Source organism: Streptopelia decaocto (assembly GCF_964273445.1).
Source record: "Streptopelia decaocto genome assembly, chromosome: 3".
Lineage (NCBI taxonomy): Eukaryota > Metazoa > Chordata > Aves > Columbiformes > Columbidae > Streptopelia > Streptopelia decaocto.
The window spans coordinates 28,236,729-28,252,389 of NC_138656.1; the positions used below are offsets into that span (position 1 = coordinate 28,236,729).

Below are 15,661 nucleotides of genomic sequence, written 5' to 3' on the forward strand. Positions count from 1 at the left end.
AACTTGATATACATATAATTTGGTGCATCAACGTGAGCCAAAATACAATTCAGGTTATAGCAGGTAATACATCAAAACAGAAATAGCCTAGAAAGCTGCATCTTTATACTTCATTGGTGATTTTAATAGCATTTCTATTAATGCATGTTTCTATCAATTACAGCTATGGGAAGTGCTGTTTAAACACAGTATTTATATTAAAAATTACACAGAACAACATGCTTTTTAAAATTTTTATTGAATGTAATATTTAAACAATTTCATAAACAACTAAAGCATAAAAGACCATCTGTTCATGATGCTTCCAGTCTTCTTTTCCTCATTTTTTCCACATAGAACTTGAAAGTCTCCTATAAATAGAGTGGAATAAACAAGTTCAACATTGTTTCAACTGAAAACTTACTAATTCGGAACAAAGTCTTATGTCCCGACAAAAGCAAAATCTATTATTCCCTGTCATGCGAAACTAGACCTGTATTGAAGTCTGTATAATTAAGAGAAATACCAGAGAGAGAGAATAAAAGGAAAAGGAAACCTTGCCAAAAATGCATAATGAAGCTTCTACTACGAAATGCAATAATATAATCCATTTCACCTTAAAAACGAAAATAACTTTTTAACTGCAATCTGCAATTGTGTCAAAAAATAACGAGATGCTTTTAAAGACCACGCTGCATTAGAGAAAAATTGAACAGGGAAATCAGAAAATGAGTCATTTCAGTGACTTTGAAAAAAACACTCTTATTTTCACCAGCTACATCTAAGAAACAGACATTCTAGATTTTAAATTTACACGGTCCAAATAAAAATTCAGGCTACAAATTATGTCAAGGTTGTAGAAAAAACTGCACAGCTGTTAAAAGGCTAAACCAACCATTTTATGCCAATGTTTTCTCTAATTCTTTGCAAACTGAGAAAAGAAATGGCATATAATCAGGTTTTTAAAGAACTATACAAAACCACCTATTTTAGAATAGAAAAAGTGTCTAGAAAACGGCAATGAAAAGTTTGCTTAAAGAGGGGAAATATGTCCTCTTTGAAGTCTGCTTAGCTAAAATGGTACTAGTAGACTATTAGTCAAAGGAATGATGTGAAAGAACTATTTACAGTCTTGACAGATTTTGTGTCATGCCACTTGTCACCCTCAAAAAAGATATTTGTGCAGTTGCATATATTTGTTGGCAAGGCAGCTACAAGCAAAGCTGCAACAGAAAAATAATTCCTCCAGTTCTAAAATCCCATCCTACTGAAGCAGCAATTTGTTCTAGATACAAAACAGGTGATGAAAACTAAAACTTGCTAATTCTTAATGAAATACACATTCTATAAGCCTTTGAAAGTTCAAGTGCTTAGATAAATACCCCAAGGACATTTGATAAAGGTACACCTGTAGATGAGTGCCTGATAAGGATCAGGTAGTTTAAATATTGTAAGCCCCAACAGGTTTTATTACTTTAAGTCAAATCCAATGCAAGATTACTACAGCTCCTAGAACACGCAGTACTTCATATATTGCCTCCTTTGAGGAGCCTCTGCAGAGATCTAATCCCTACGTAATTATTCATGCAATTTGTTTTATTAACACCGAACATACACAGTTCTGCAGATCTATTTCTTAATTAGGAAATACTCACAGGGGGTTCAGTGAAAGGGACAGGCTCTCCTGCTTTCTTCAGAAAAACGGCTAAAGATTTCAGAGATAGCTCATGCAGCTCTATATTCTTTGCTTTTATTTTCTCATACACAGCCTTTACAGAAGCAACATCCCCATCCAATTCTGAGGAAAAAAAAAAATAAACACCAAAAAACCCCTAGTGGTTAGGTGTGCCTCTTTTCACTTGTTTCCATGATGTCATGCATTCCTACTACTTGGCAAAACATATTACCAATATTTCAATATACAATATTCAAAACAGTCTGGATATTCTTCATTTCCTACTGACGATTCACGTAAGACAACAGAACATACAGACTCTCTACCTTTCCTTTTTATTTGAGACTGGATGATCAATTTATTCAAGAAGGTGCTGGAACCACAAAGGAGTAGGAGCTGCACAGTGAGAACACATCATGCTAGGATCTAAGATACAGAGCCATATGTCTCTTTCTGAAGCAAATGATAATAAAAACAAAAGCTAGAACAAAAGCCGCCCAAGTTCAGCTTGTGAGAACTCTAGAACAGAATTTAATTCCCTTAATTAAGGGCAAAATATTGTTAAGGTTACTGGTGCTGGCTACATCAAAACTATAACCTAGAGGAACAAAGAAAACAGAAATCAGATGCTCATTTTAGAACACAAAGAAAAACCCATTTCATCCCATTGAGCAGGAGAAAATTTTTGCTGACCCACTAACGCTATTACAAACCTTAACTGCTTAAGTAACCAATAACATTTTGCTGGTTGTTCATAAAAGGCAGCATCCCCTGCAACAGGTTTTAACTAATCCATTCTTCTTTTATTTAAAGCACTATTCACTTCCATTTATTCCACAAGTGGAATAAATTTCTCCTTCCTCTCAAGTGGGAGAGGGGAGAAACTCCTCCTGCTACATTGATGCATGCTTAACCATAGATTTTGCTGCTGCTTGAGAAGCATCAGGATGAAATTAAAGTGACCCCTGACAGTTTCACTGTTGTCCTCAAGGTCCTAGAAGCAGTACAACAGTTCCTAGCATCTTGTGAACAAGGAAGATCATGCCCAGCTAAACTGACTTTGTTGCTCAGCAAAACACAAACACTTGCAGTGTGGGAGCTACACTTGCAATATGAGAGCTCTCTCAGGTTCTCATTTTTACACATTTGGAAGCAACATCTTCACAACCATAGGGGCTGCAAAACCAATGGTTCTTAAAGAAAAAAAAAAGCTTTAATTATGCAGAAATGGATACTTTGTGTCTCTCATGAGGAAAAACTTCCCACTCACATCTGGCAAGTGGCTGAGCTCCTTTTTGAATGTAGGAGGCTACTGCAGAAACTGCACAAAGTGATGGTTTAATGGAAGCCTAATAGAAACAACTTTCTAGTTCTTTAAAATAGATACATTTTCTTTATGGAAAATGAACAAACAAATGAGCTAATGCTTACATTGGGTTTAATCGACCGCACAAATGTGATTTTACATACTTCCTTTTCTACAAGGTTTACAGCAAAGGATTATGCACCTCACCAGATGAAGGAAATCTAGTCCTGGCAGTGGATCCTATCTCAGAACAGGGAAAGGAACAAATATCCCTTTATTTTTTCAGTTGTTGATGTCTGATATAGGATCAGATTTCTTTTCAGCTGCCATCTATATTCTACTATATCTTTGCTATACATGTAATACATTTTATTTGTACATTTATTTTGATAACTAGCAACAGTAATCAATTGTATTAATAGTCCTCTGTTATCTTTTATTCCCCTTCCTAACTAATTGGAAGTAACAATGAGCTTTACAGGAGAATCATTTGTTCTCTAGAAAATTATGATCCTACAAGGTTGGACTGGGCCCAAAAAGAGAAATCATGTTTTAATGCTTACTGACTGTAAAATGAAAAAAATAAAAATACTTCAAATAAAAGATCTTATTTCTAGCCCTCTTGGCTAGAACAGAAGCTAAGCACAGTCTTCTATGTGTCCATTGTGCTAAATATTTTGCTGATGATCATTTTAACAGCCAAATGACACTACCATACTCACCACAGCAGATAGTATCAAAAATGGAAGAGATGAGGCAAAGAGGCAGCTAAACTGCTGTTCATGCGTATAGGTCTGCTCATATTATATATGGTGGTGACAGAATATAGTAAATGTCCTTGAAAATCCTAAGGCGAGGACACCACCTTACCTCCTCTTAAAACAAAAAGATGCAATAGAAAATGCAAAGATACCCCAGCATGACTCATCCAACCCAGCCCTGGTAAAGTGGGTCAAGTGACTGATGTGCACTTTTCTACCTGACACTGGAGGGGAATCAATGTCTCACACAGGCGAGATGCTTGAACAGAGTAACTCGGGGACAGCTTTTAAACTCTTCATGCTGGTACTGACAGTCTCCTCTAGAACTTGTTAGGAGCCAGCTACGTCTCTGCCTGAAGAAACTACAGCAATGATCTGTTCACATACAGTTTGGCTTCTCATGTTGAATATAGGCTAACCATTGTTCTAGGTATAACAGAGCAAGTGATTGATTCTCTGCAATCTCTTTACGAAATTGTTGTACTGTGACGTAGTTGGAAAAAACCTTGAAAAAAATCAATTAGTTCACTTAAGGAATTTTTACTGAGGTAAAAGCAGTGAAGGGCTAGTGATAGTGTGAAGCAGCAAGTACAGTGCTGGTGACAAAAGGGCATTTTTTTGTTTCATAAAAACACATCAGCAAACTTACACTGCTGTGAATGAAACTATGTAGCTACAGAATTTTGGTAGGGATTGCTGTTTTGAACGTTACTAAGCAAGTGAATTGACTAAGTTAGATACGATATAATGACAACTTCTATAAGCTGATTCAAATACAGTGAAGTTTGTATTCCTTAAACACCATACCTTGGACTTGGGTTTGAAGTTTTTTTACTTAATTATTCCTAGTTATCTCCTCTGTGATAGAGTGGAGCACAAGGGCTTCTGTCATCATTTCTTTTCACTTATAATACATGTATGAAGAGTATTTATTCCCTATAATAAAACTGGAGCACCGTATCAGAGTACACAAGGCAAAGGACACTACAGCACAGACACACAAGCTTACACTTGAGTGTTGCCATCGGGGCTGTATGTCCTGTTTTTTCAAGAGTCAGTGTTGCAAATATTTAAAGAAGCAACTTGATTGTTTAGAGCTGTTCCTCTTGGACATCAGTCATAAAGAAAACTGATTAGCACTTCAGCTATTTAGGTAAATCCAAATGAAGGCATCTGGAATATTCATTTTGTCTGAATTAAAACAGGTACAAAAAATCTACGAGTAACAATAAGGTCCTTGCACACTACTGATTTAACTAATCAGTTATGATTTTGAAACACACGCGTAAAAGGAACCGACATACTTATTTACATGTTTCAGGAAAAAAGCCAGATTCATTTTAAAAGCCATTCACTTCTATAGTACTTCTCTCCATGAGTTAGGGTGGATTCCTTTTTTATTCCATAAAGGCCCTTCTTAGCCTTTGTTGTAGTAATATCCTTTAATCTAACACAGCTCCTTTTGTAAAGGATTCCAGGCTTGGGTCATTTAACTGCTTTTCCAACCTAATAGCTAGGATAGTGTACAGACCCAACAGAGCCCAGACAAACCCCCCCACCTCTTTGTGGCTCAAACTGTAAAGCAAGTTACATAGTCTAGATCCTACTCCCCTGACCTTCCTGAATGTCTCAAGAGTTACTACTAAAAAACTACTCCAAGGAGAGTTAATTACCGTAACATCTCATGAGGTAGCGGTATGCAATTTCCATATCTAGATGCTCAGGAATCAGTTCCAGAAGTGTCTCGATCTTCTTTGCCTATGAAGTTTAATGCACAAAAAAAAAAAAAAAGAGCATTAACTTCAAATCTTGAAGAAAAATTAAAATTGCCCAAGTTAGAATAATTATTTCAGACTTTTAAGTGACATGAACTGTACTGATAACAAGGAAAAGACAGTGCATCTGAAAGCAGACAAAAAACCCTTTCCTTTCCAAAATTCCATATGCAGGTAAGAAATTGCCAAAGATATCAAGCACAAAATAAAACAAAATATGGGACTAAAACCCATACTCAAGGAGTATAAACATTATTATAGTTTCTCAGTTTTTTTGAAGGAAGCAATTAATGTATTAATGAGAATATGTCAGTATTTCAACCAATTTTAAAAAAATGCAAACCACTCAGCAGCCTTCATTGACCTCGAGGTCAATGGTAGCTATAATCAGTGCTTACAAGAAGTTAGATCACTAATGTGTTTAAATTTGGAGCCTCCCTCCCTCAACCTCTGATTCCAGTTTCAAAATCTCTCCGGTCTGGAATTAAAAGAAGTTTACAGAAATTACTAACAACTTTATCACATACTACCACCTTCTATGTGTGATTAAAATTGCAGCTTGAAAAGCTAGAAAATTTCAAGTTTTTAAATTTCTTCTTCAGACACTGAAAGATGGCGTTCATCATCATCATATTTATCACCATTACTTTTAATCTATGAGTATTTAATGGCAATTTCCACAAAACATAAATGTGCATTGTCCATCATTTGAAAAGTGTCTATTCTAATTTGTGTATTAATTGTCTCCTGAGTAATTTTTTTGTGTGTCTTTGTGTCGTGTGTTTTTTTGTTTTGTCATTTTTTGTTTTGTTATGTTTTAGTTCTTATTTTGAGGGAGGCATATGAGAAGGGAGGGACAGGAGTAGAGCAGGCACATAAATTAGAGAATTTTGAATTACAGGGAATGAGCACAAAGCCAGGAACCTAAAGAGATGCTCAAACAAGATACATGCCCAAACTGCCCTAACAAGTAATATGGAATGTGTCTTTTAACGTAAGCATAGAGGCATTGTATTACTAGAGACAGGCTGAGGTTTTAACTTGCATTTGCATTCATACAATGTAGCCAACAAAATAAGTACTTTCAGGTTGCGATACTGAAGCGGATAGTGCAGTAAAACATTTAAAGCACAATGTTTGTAGGATATAAGACAGAACATCAAAAATGCAAGAAATTACTGAAATAATAGAAAAATATTAACCGCACCCTCTCCTTACGATCATGTTCCATAAAATAAACTGTTCCTTTAAGTGTAACCAGCTTTGCAAATTAACCTCCCCTCTCGCCAAGAAACCTGATAAAGCTGTCAACTCTGAAGTTCAAGATCCAAACCACTTCAAGAAAGGTTGATGTAGTAGTATTTTGCTACATATACAATTATATAAATGAAAAAATATTATACCTGTCCAGGTTTAGATGCTGATCTAGCCATAAAACTCACTAAAGTTCTCTTGTCTTCAACCAATGCACCACACCTCTAAAGAAAAAGAAATAATGTAGCAGTCATGAGCAGGTTAGTATTAAACAGAAAGGCTAACGTGAAAATTTCCTATTACAGATATCAAAAATAATATACATTACCTATTTACAAGGTAAATAATTGACCATTAATTCAAAAAAAGAAAATGCAACACCACTGAACATAGGAAACGAGTTCATTTCATGCCCCGTTTTGGTAAACATTGTTTTTAAAACGGTAGGTATAAAGTTTGTTTAAAACAAAAGGGGAAAGAATTAAACTAATACTTCAACATAACACAAAAACGAGGTTTAGGACTGCAAAAGAATGAAAAAGAGAAACACTGTTCCTCTCCAATTATACTGCCAAGCATTCACAAGTGAGCTAGGGATCATAAGGTTAATTATACATTTAATAAGGTGTCAGGGAGATAACTGCTCGTTTCTTTATAAAAATTAAAATGTACAAAGCAAGTTCTCTTTAAAGTATAATTACCTACACTTACGCATACAAAGGACTGATTTCAATCTCTCTATTTTATAAAAGGCTTTCACTGCAATAGACAGTGTTTGAGAGAGAGAGAAGCTGAACTTAAAAAAAGTTTGAGACAGACCAGATTAAAAAAAAAAATTTAAAAAATCTTACTTTAGAAACAAAGGCAAAATAAAAAATATAAGACAATATTTTAGTGTATGGTCCTCAAAGGTGTCAGTCTTAAAATTCTTACAACACACAGTGCTTTTTACCAGCTGTAAGGTATTTTATCCGTACCAAAATGCACAGGAAGAAGAGACTGTGGGCATACAAAAATATACACACCACGAATTTACTACATTCAAGTAGTGGTTTAGACATACACAAAAAAATTTGGATTTATGCCATTATGAATGTACAGTATGTATAATATGGTTTGAAAAGTGAAAAGGTGTGAAAAGGTGTGAAACCTCATTCTATCAGGCAAACTGGGACAAAAATGTACCTCTTGTGTTCTGACAAAAAATTGCTTTATGGTGATAAACAGAGGCGAAACATTCATGGGAGAAGCTTGCAGCATTTTTTTAACTGATTCTAGCCATTCTCACCTACTGTCAGTGTAAGAAATAAGGATGTTCTAAAATGAAAGAGACAGTCTGGTTGGAGAGATGTTTCCCGCAGACCCCTTTCATGCTGAAATATCAAACCACTTTTGACTTTTGTCAGTAAAAGCATTTTCCCTCCAGACAGTACAAAAGACACTGTTGCTGTTTCTTCAACTTTTAAATAGACTCCTAGATGCATTTTTGAATGTAAGGATTCTCCGTATGTATATTAACACTTCCGATTATTACAAGCAAAATAATTAATTCAGATTGTGATTTACTTTCAAGAAAATAACAAACAATGGGCGGTGATTATTACTACCTTCTAGTTACCTATTGGTGGAATACCTGATCCACAAAAGCAGTCAAGAATATTTAACACAACTGAAAGTTTTTCCTGCACCATATAAAACCCGAATTTTCTCATATACACAGAAGTTTCAACTCAATCTTACCTGTGAATGTTATTTCAAGCATGCCATAGAGCCATGAATTTAATTCCAACAGTAGGATGCCATTGTAATAAGAAATTTTAGGGATATATGAATGGAAATTATTCTAGGTTTTAAAAAATTGTAGGAACATGCAGTTTTTACTTAAAAAAGCAAACCCCTCTATCTTCACAAAAGCAAGAAATTGTAACCAATTTTCATTCACTCATTCAATTTCATTCATTTCAATCAAAGAACAATCAAAAAATCAGGAATGAGAGTAAAATAAGTTGAGATTCTGTTTCATTTTGATGTTTCATGCTATACAGCACGAGGGTTTTGTATCAAAACTGTAGTCTCCTTTTAATACTCAGATGTCCAGTTAGGCAAAGCAATAAATGAAATAATATTCCAGAGCAGGGAATATACAGATAATATGCCTCACACTGTAGCAGAAGTAACTGAACACATCTGTTGGTATGCAGTCTTCTTAAAAATGGTCTTGGAATATCATAAAGCATCTGATGGATGAAGCAGATCTTTTTCTTTAACAGCTTAAAAGGCTTGGGAACTGCCAAATCAGTAGTAAGCACCATCAGGAGATGGTGAGAGGCCTCGGTTTGTGGCAGGAGCCTCCAGACACAGAAGAACCTGCTGAATGCCAAACTGGCGTGACTGCTGGACTGCCACCTGCTGGGATGAGCCTCCCATCACCCACAGCTCATCCCACCTCTGCTCGGCTTGCTCTTTAGCTCTGTCTAAACAGCATGAATGCTGTTGTCTCATTCCCTGAAGATTGCTAACTCACCTGAGACTGTGGCCCAGAGACCAGCCTTTTCACTCACCCATGATACTCAAGTGAGTAGAAAGCAAATTCAGCTCTTGACAAACCTTTAATGCAGCATAAACAACATTGTAGCAAACAAGTGAAGTAAGGTCCATGAAGAGCAAACATTGCCTGCTTCTGGCTTGCAAACTGTACAGCTATATGATATTATTATGTTTACAGCACTTAAGGAAATTATGTGAGAAGCTGCAAGAAGCAACTGCTGTCTAGCAGAAAACTTGTAAAAGAATATTTGATTTGGATGGAATTTCAAGCACCATACAAGTCTTCCTTTATTTCCTTCAGGTTATTAGAAGACAAAAACCACTTCGACTCTGACACCTACTACTATTATTAGTACTTGAGTACTAGCTCATGGTTTGGTATAGTCTAAACTGTGCTACTGCGACTCACACTGTAAAAGCAGACTAGTACTAGTCTATGCTATTCAACGCCTCTTTTTGACAATTTCTCAGCTAACCTTTGAAGAGCCCTAAGCATTTCTGTACCTCTCATGTTATGTCATTACCTGTACCAGTGATCTGGCATCATCCACTCTGTCTGCGCTGACATATTGAAGGAAAAGATCTGTGACAGGTCTGTAAATTCCAAACTGACTGGCCAGTCGTTCTGCCATCGCACCAACTGCAAAATGATGGGTACATAAGGAAAATCTTTGATTGAAAAGCCACTTTTGTAAACTTCACAGGCATGATTTATGCTTACTGAGCAGGTTTTACATGTAATAGCTCTTTCATAACAACTCTGTCTAGTCAGAATATTTAAATATCATAGCAATTAACTTACATTTTTCCAAAGCTGGTTCTAATCCTTCCTCAGACACCTTTCTTAACAAATAGGAAATACTTCTGACAGCTTGATCAGGATTCTGTGCACCAGAGATAAGCAGAGGCTCAAGGTATTTCACGGCAGCATCAAGGTCATTGCTAGGAAAAGAGATTGAACTGCCTTAGTTTCTGAAATCAAGATTTCTAAACCTAAAGTAGCGACTTCATTAAAGTTTTTGTTTTCCACATTAAGGTTGTATATCCCAGGAATGGTTGAGTACCTATGACTTCATTTGGATACTGTAAAAGTGAAGCCATTTATGAAAATGAATACATTAACCTATAAGTAAATATTTAATGACCTTTGACCTGTACAAAGCCTAAGTAATTTTAACACACCTTTTTACCTCACTAAGAAAGAAGAGTTCAACTAGCTGCTTTAGGAGACTGTATTCTGCAAATCTACAAGGTAAAATAAAAACATTAACAGAAGGTATCTGAATAATTAATGCATGCAACTCAAGTATTTTTTAATGTCATTCAATTAATTATTTACCCGATTTTTCCTATGCCTGCCTTTTTGGATGCAAAAGACAATATGAACTGTCATTTGGTCAGTACCTTTGTCTAAACACTTTTAATCTTACAGCTTATGTACAGCAAATGCTAATAAAATAATGCAGAAAGTATTCATCAAAGTGTTAACTCTACTTCCAGTGTTCTAAAAGTTCAAGTGACAACATGTCTTATCAGTCCACTTTATAAACTAATTTAACTGAAAAAATAAATCGGAGCATGATAAATGCTTTTAGGTTAAACAGAAACATAGTACATTTGAAACCTATGAAAAATGCTTTGAAAAGTATATCAGAAACATGAATCTACCAATAAATGAACAGGTATAAAAAAATATTTGTAAGAATCTGTTTTTCATGATTCTCAAAGTACAGCTTGCAAGATATTTAAGAATATATAAGGTGCATATTATTTATGCTGCTGTTAAGTCCTTTCATGCATCTAAACAAGCTCTGGTGTGGGAAAAAAAATGTATGCTGCTTAAAAAACATGTGCCTGCATATAGCTACTTATTCATTTTTGTCACCAATCTACACCCTAAGAATATGGCATGACTTTGCAACACCTGTATGACACGGAAATATAGGAAAACACGCAGCTTATGAGACAAATCCTAAAAGTATCTCTGCTATTTGGAATGTTTAATTTAGGCAAAAGTTAATGCACTAGAACCATGTACCAAGGACCACTCAGATCTATGTATTTACAGAACCAGTCCTTTATAGACAGAGCTCACTGGCCTGCACAGTTCTCCTTCAACTGAAGTCCTCTTGCTGTTCCAAACATGTCAGTGACTATTCTCTCTGGTCTGGCATACCTGATTGCCTCAGGCATCTGTGATGTACTACACTGTTCAACAGCTTTCCTGTCAAGTTAGACAAAAGAGGTCTATCTGACAAAACTGGTTTGAAATAAAATAACAGAATACATAGGATTCCTGAAGACTGGTTCCTACAAAGCATGTTTCAGAAGTTCATAGTGTGCCCAGTATGTCCCAGAAGTGCTTCCCCCTTACAGTTTTATACAGAGGATAAACCAGCACAGTACCAACGTACCTACTAAACCAAAAATGCTAGGCAGAACATGAAACTGAACTGAATGGTTGAATCACAGGATACTCAAAGTGTGGGGATAATTATTATGACAGAAACCATGGCCTATAACAGCATAGCAAACAACTTTTCATAATTCTGACCAAAAAAAATTAAAACCACTCCATGGATATATGTCTGGCTTTCACATTTTGAGAGTAAACACAACAATATTTTGTCATTTCAACTACTGGAACAGGTAGCTAATTTTTGTTTCCAAATAAGTATAAGCATAATCTTTACTGCTAAGTTCCAAGATTGTTTACATTTGTATTGATGAAGTAAATCAACTTTGCATTCAGACTTCATAGGACTTTTGATCTAACACCAAGGACAACACTTCACATGAGGTGTAAAATGTTAGAATAAAGGTATCAAAGCTAAATTATACCACCAGAAAAGACTGCATGCTCTCCCCAGTGCTTAATAGCTATCCCTGTATTTTATTAAATGATTTTCAACCCCAAGTGTGTTTTGGAAATGATACCAGAATAGAACTGAACAGCACACTGCTCAACTTGACCAGAATTTTGACATCTAGGACATTGTAAGAATGGAAACAGAATGGAATGTATAATGCAAGTGATTCCCAGCACTCTGCAGAAAAGAGTTACGTATCTCAGTCCCAGAAATACTTACTTCTTAGTATGAGCCAATGCAATAGCATTAGGGATTAGTGAGGCAGATACACCAATTGATTTTGTGGTGTCATCCAGTATGGTTTTAAGTGCTTGCAGGTTCTTTAGGTCTCCTTTTTCTGCCAGAGTCTGAATGAGCATGCTCACTGCTGGTCTAGTGGGCAACACACCGCTGTCAAGCATTCCTTTTAAAACAGCAACGGCATCTAACGATGATAAAGAAATAAGGGAAAAGGAAATCTGATTTTAGTTCAGAAGGCAATCATGCTGCTGGTATCATTAACTGTCCCCTTTTAAAAACATGTGCAGAAAATAATTCTCTTGCTGAACTTAAGACCCAAAATTGCTATAGTGAATCATAACTTGAATATATACACACACAAATAAAAGCTTTCAACAGTAATTCAAGTTAAAATGCTTTAATGTTTGCTTAATAAAAAGTATTATAATACTTTTAACATTTAATAAATTTATTTTAGTACCCAGCTCAAGGAAAGCTGCTGTGTCATAAACGTCCTCCCTTATGACCTGAAAGTCATGACCTTTTCGGCTTGTTTTTTCTTCAAACTACAATAAATTTTCTTTACTAAAAACCAAAAATGTTGCATACTTAAGAACAAATACAGTTTAAAAATGTAACTCATTATTGAAACTGCTGAAGTCTGGTATTCAGATTTCTCTTTTTAAGTGTGCACCAAAACTTTACCAACATTTAATTTTTAAAATAAAAACATCGGACAGAAGTCTCCATACAAGAACAAAAACTAAACTCAAAACTGGACAGTTACCTCATGAACTTCTAAAATTAAAGCAATTACTTATCTTAAACACACACAAAATCGATCTCCTGTCCATCTGCCACAAATACCCCAAACCCACCACAGGTGCAGTCACACTCACTTCTCTAACCAGAGTTCTTGTCAATTTACACCATACATGAGCAAACACACAGAGAAAGACGTGCCCTTCTGGTAAAAACCTCTTACTCCTTACCAGCACAGGCAGGATTAATGACAGATAATAATTATAATACCAAGGGATAACACTTCTAACATAATATACACCCACTTGAACTCCACAGCATTAACATTCCAATTCAATATGCAGGTATTGCAGAAACCAAATATTACCTTTTAAAAGAAAGGAAGAAAAAAAACCTGTCCTATGTGCCTAACCTTCCTTCATGGCAAATTTTCTTTCCGCACTCGCCCCCCCTTTCTTTTTAGGGGAAAAAAATGGAGCAATGCATCAGGGGTAAGAGTCCCAGAATTTAAAAAGCAAACTTAAAACATACGCTAAGTTCAAATTCTCTCCTGACTTAAGCGCAGACCTCGCTTCAGCATGGAGCATGAGCAGCCTTCTCAAGAACAAGGACAGATAAAGTTTTGAAAGTTGCATGTGTGCAGCACTACTGCAAGAAATTACGTACTAGTAGCATACTAGATAATTCTGCTGGTATATTTTTTTCCTTACGCAAAAGCACTCATTAGTACTAATCTGAATTAATAATTTAATCCCTTGATTTTTCAGTACTTAAAAGCATGTAACTATGTGCTTGTGGAAACCAACCATTTATCTTTTAAAAGGCTTTCCTCTAAACCCTTCAAATTCCATACTGTGAAACTCGAGTTCTGACTCTTTAAAGTAACCTGGGTTTTACCAAGTTCTTGCTAGAAGAAAGAGCTCTTATGAGTTTACTCAGGGACCTACACAAAAACTTTGAACTATATCACATTATACAGCAAGGAATGATGGTGAACTGTATGAGGGAGTAATAAAACCAGCAAGTTTTACACAACTGAAAGCCACCACAGGATGTAGGTCAAATGGAGCTCACCACCAAAAGATTCCAAAAAGACTGCCCCAAAATTTTTGTGTCATCTATGAGCCTCAGAAATGACCAGAATGACTGAAATATTTAGTAGCTTGCATTTTCAAGACTTCACTTACAAAAAGAGAAGCAATACCTTTCAAATTAAAATAGAAACAAAGATCAAGTATGACTTCTCAATTAAATTACCAAGGTAAAGCTTGTTCAATGCACAAGATAAAGGAAAATATAATTTTGCAAGCCAACGTAGTTCCACAGACTTTTGAGAAACTTTGTATTGTGCAAAAAGAAACACTTTTAGAGTACAGCAAGGGAGAGGGGTTGACGTGGCAGAGAACTCAGTATGCTAGTTAAAAAGAAATCATATAGTTAGCGCAAAATATTGGCAGAATACAGAAACATCACTCGTGTTCTGAAGAAGGGAAGATTTTTGGTGTGTAATATTTAGGAGGAACTGGCAAAACTACATGGAACACTGGAGAAGAAAAAGCAGAAACTTTATCAGAATAAAATCAGACAGGAATGTCAGGCAAAAGACTTGCAAGCTGCAAAAACTTAAGATTTGCCAAGAGTGAGAGAAGCAATTGCATTCCCCCCAAATGCTTCAGTGAATGACACCTGACAGTGACCTCAGACTGGAGACTGAACAGGGAAGGAATTTGAAAGAAGACGAGTTTATCAGCTGCAGGAAGGAGTGTAAGTGACAAGATGCATCTAAATGTTCCTCTTAGAGTATTTTAATGTGGCTGATGTTACATAGGTATGGGCTACTACAGCTATGCCTACTGGAACGAAATAAAGTTAACCAATGGCAGAATCGAAAATGGATTTTCTGGTATGCCTTCTGCTATGCAAGTAAAATCCAATTCAGTGTAATACATTTTCTTCGTACGTAGCTGCATTAACGCTTAACAGTACCGACAAAAACACGAATCAACAGTGCATTACGCTTGCACAGGGATAAAAGACACAGGACTGTATGTAAAATTATGTCCTTGCAGAGTTTTCCTCTCTCACAGGAGTTCTATGTAACAACTAAGTAAGTAAAAAGCAACACTGTGGAGCTAAACTGTAGGCTGCAAAACAACCAATGATGGGAACTAAACCAAAACAACGACAAACTTTATCCACCATCTTGTTGGGTAACCTTACATACTTCTTCAGCCACCATTTCATTTTCTGTCATCATCGTTAAATTAAAAAGAAAACCAAACTGAATATTTTGTTACTGTTGGTATTGAGAACTATTAAAAAGTATTTGATTAAGTTTTAAAACCAATATTATAATCATTTAGTGCACAATCCTGCACATTTAACAGTCAATTTAACTCGTGTGATATCTCACACAACCAACACAATATGCAAGAAACAACTGCTGGGAATTGTTTCAGATGCTCTAAAGTATGTTAATTTCCAAAGCAAAATGACTTGTGCTGTGAATTTTA

General features: G+C 35.7%; 1 protein-coding gene across 2 annotated transcripts in view; it reads right to left on the reverse strand.

The window, feature by feature from the left end:
- Nucleotides 1-219: 219 nt before the first annotated feature.
- Nucleotides 220-15,661, reverse strand: part of LRPPRC (leucine rich pentatricopeptide repeat containing) — a 91,685-nt gene continuing 76,243 nt past the window's right edge. For both annotated transcript variants that reach the window (XM_082047789.1, XM_082047788.1), the window contains exons 32-38: nt 12,387-12,591; nt 10,100-10,239; nt 9,822-9,937; nt 6,900-6,974; nt 5,395-5,479; nt 1,635-1,777; nt 220-350 (exon numbers count right to left, since the gene is read on the reverse strand). In XM_082047789.1, the coding sequence (XP_081903915.1) occupies nt 294-350; nt 1,635-1,777; nt 5,395-5,479; nt 6,900-6,974; nt 9,822-9,937; nt 10,100-10,239; nt 12,387-12,591 (821 nt within the window). In that variant the 3' untranslated portion in view covers nt 220-293. The remainder of the gene's footprint in view (nt 351-1,634; nt 1,778-5,394; nt 5,480-6,899; nt 6,975-9,821; nt 9,938-10,099; nt 10,240-12,386; nt 12,592-15,661) is intronic.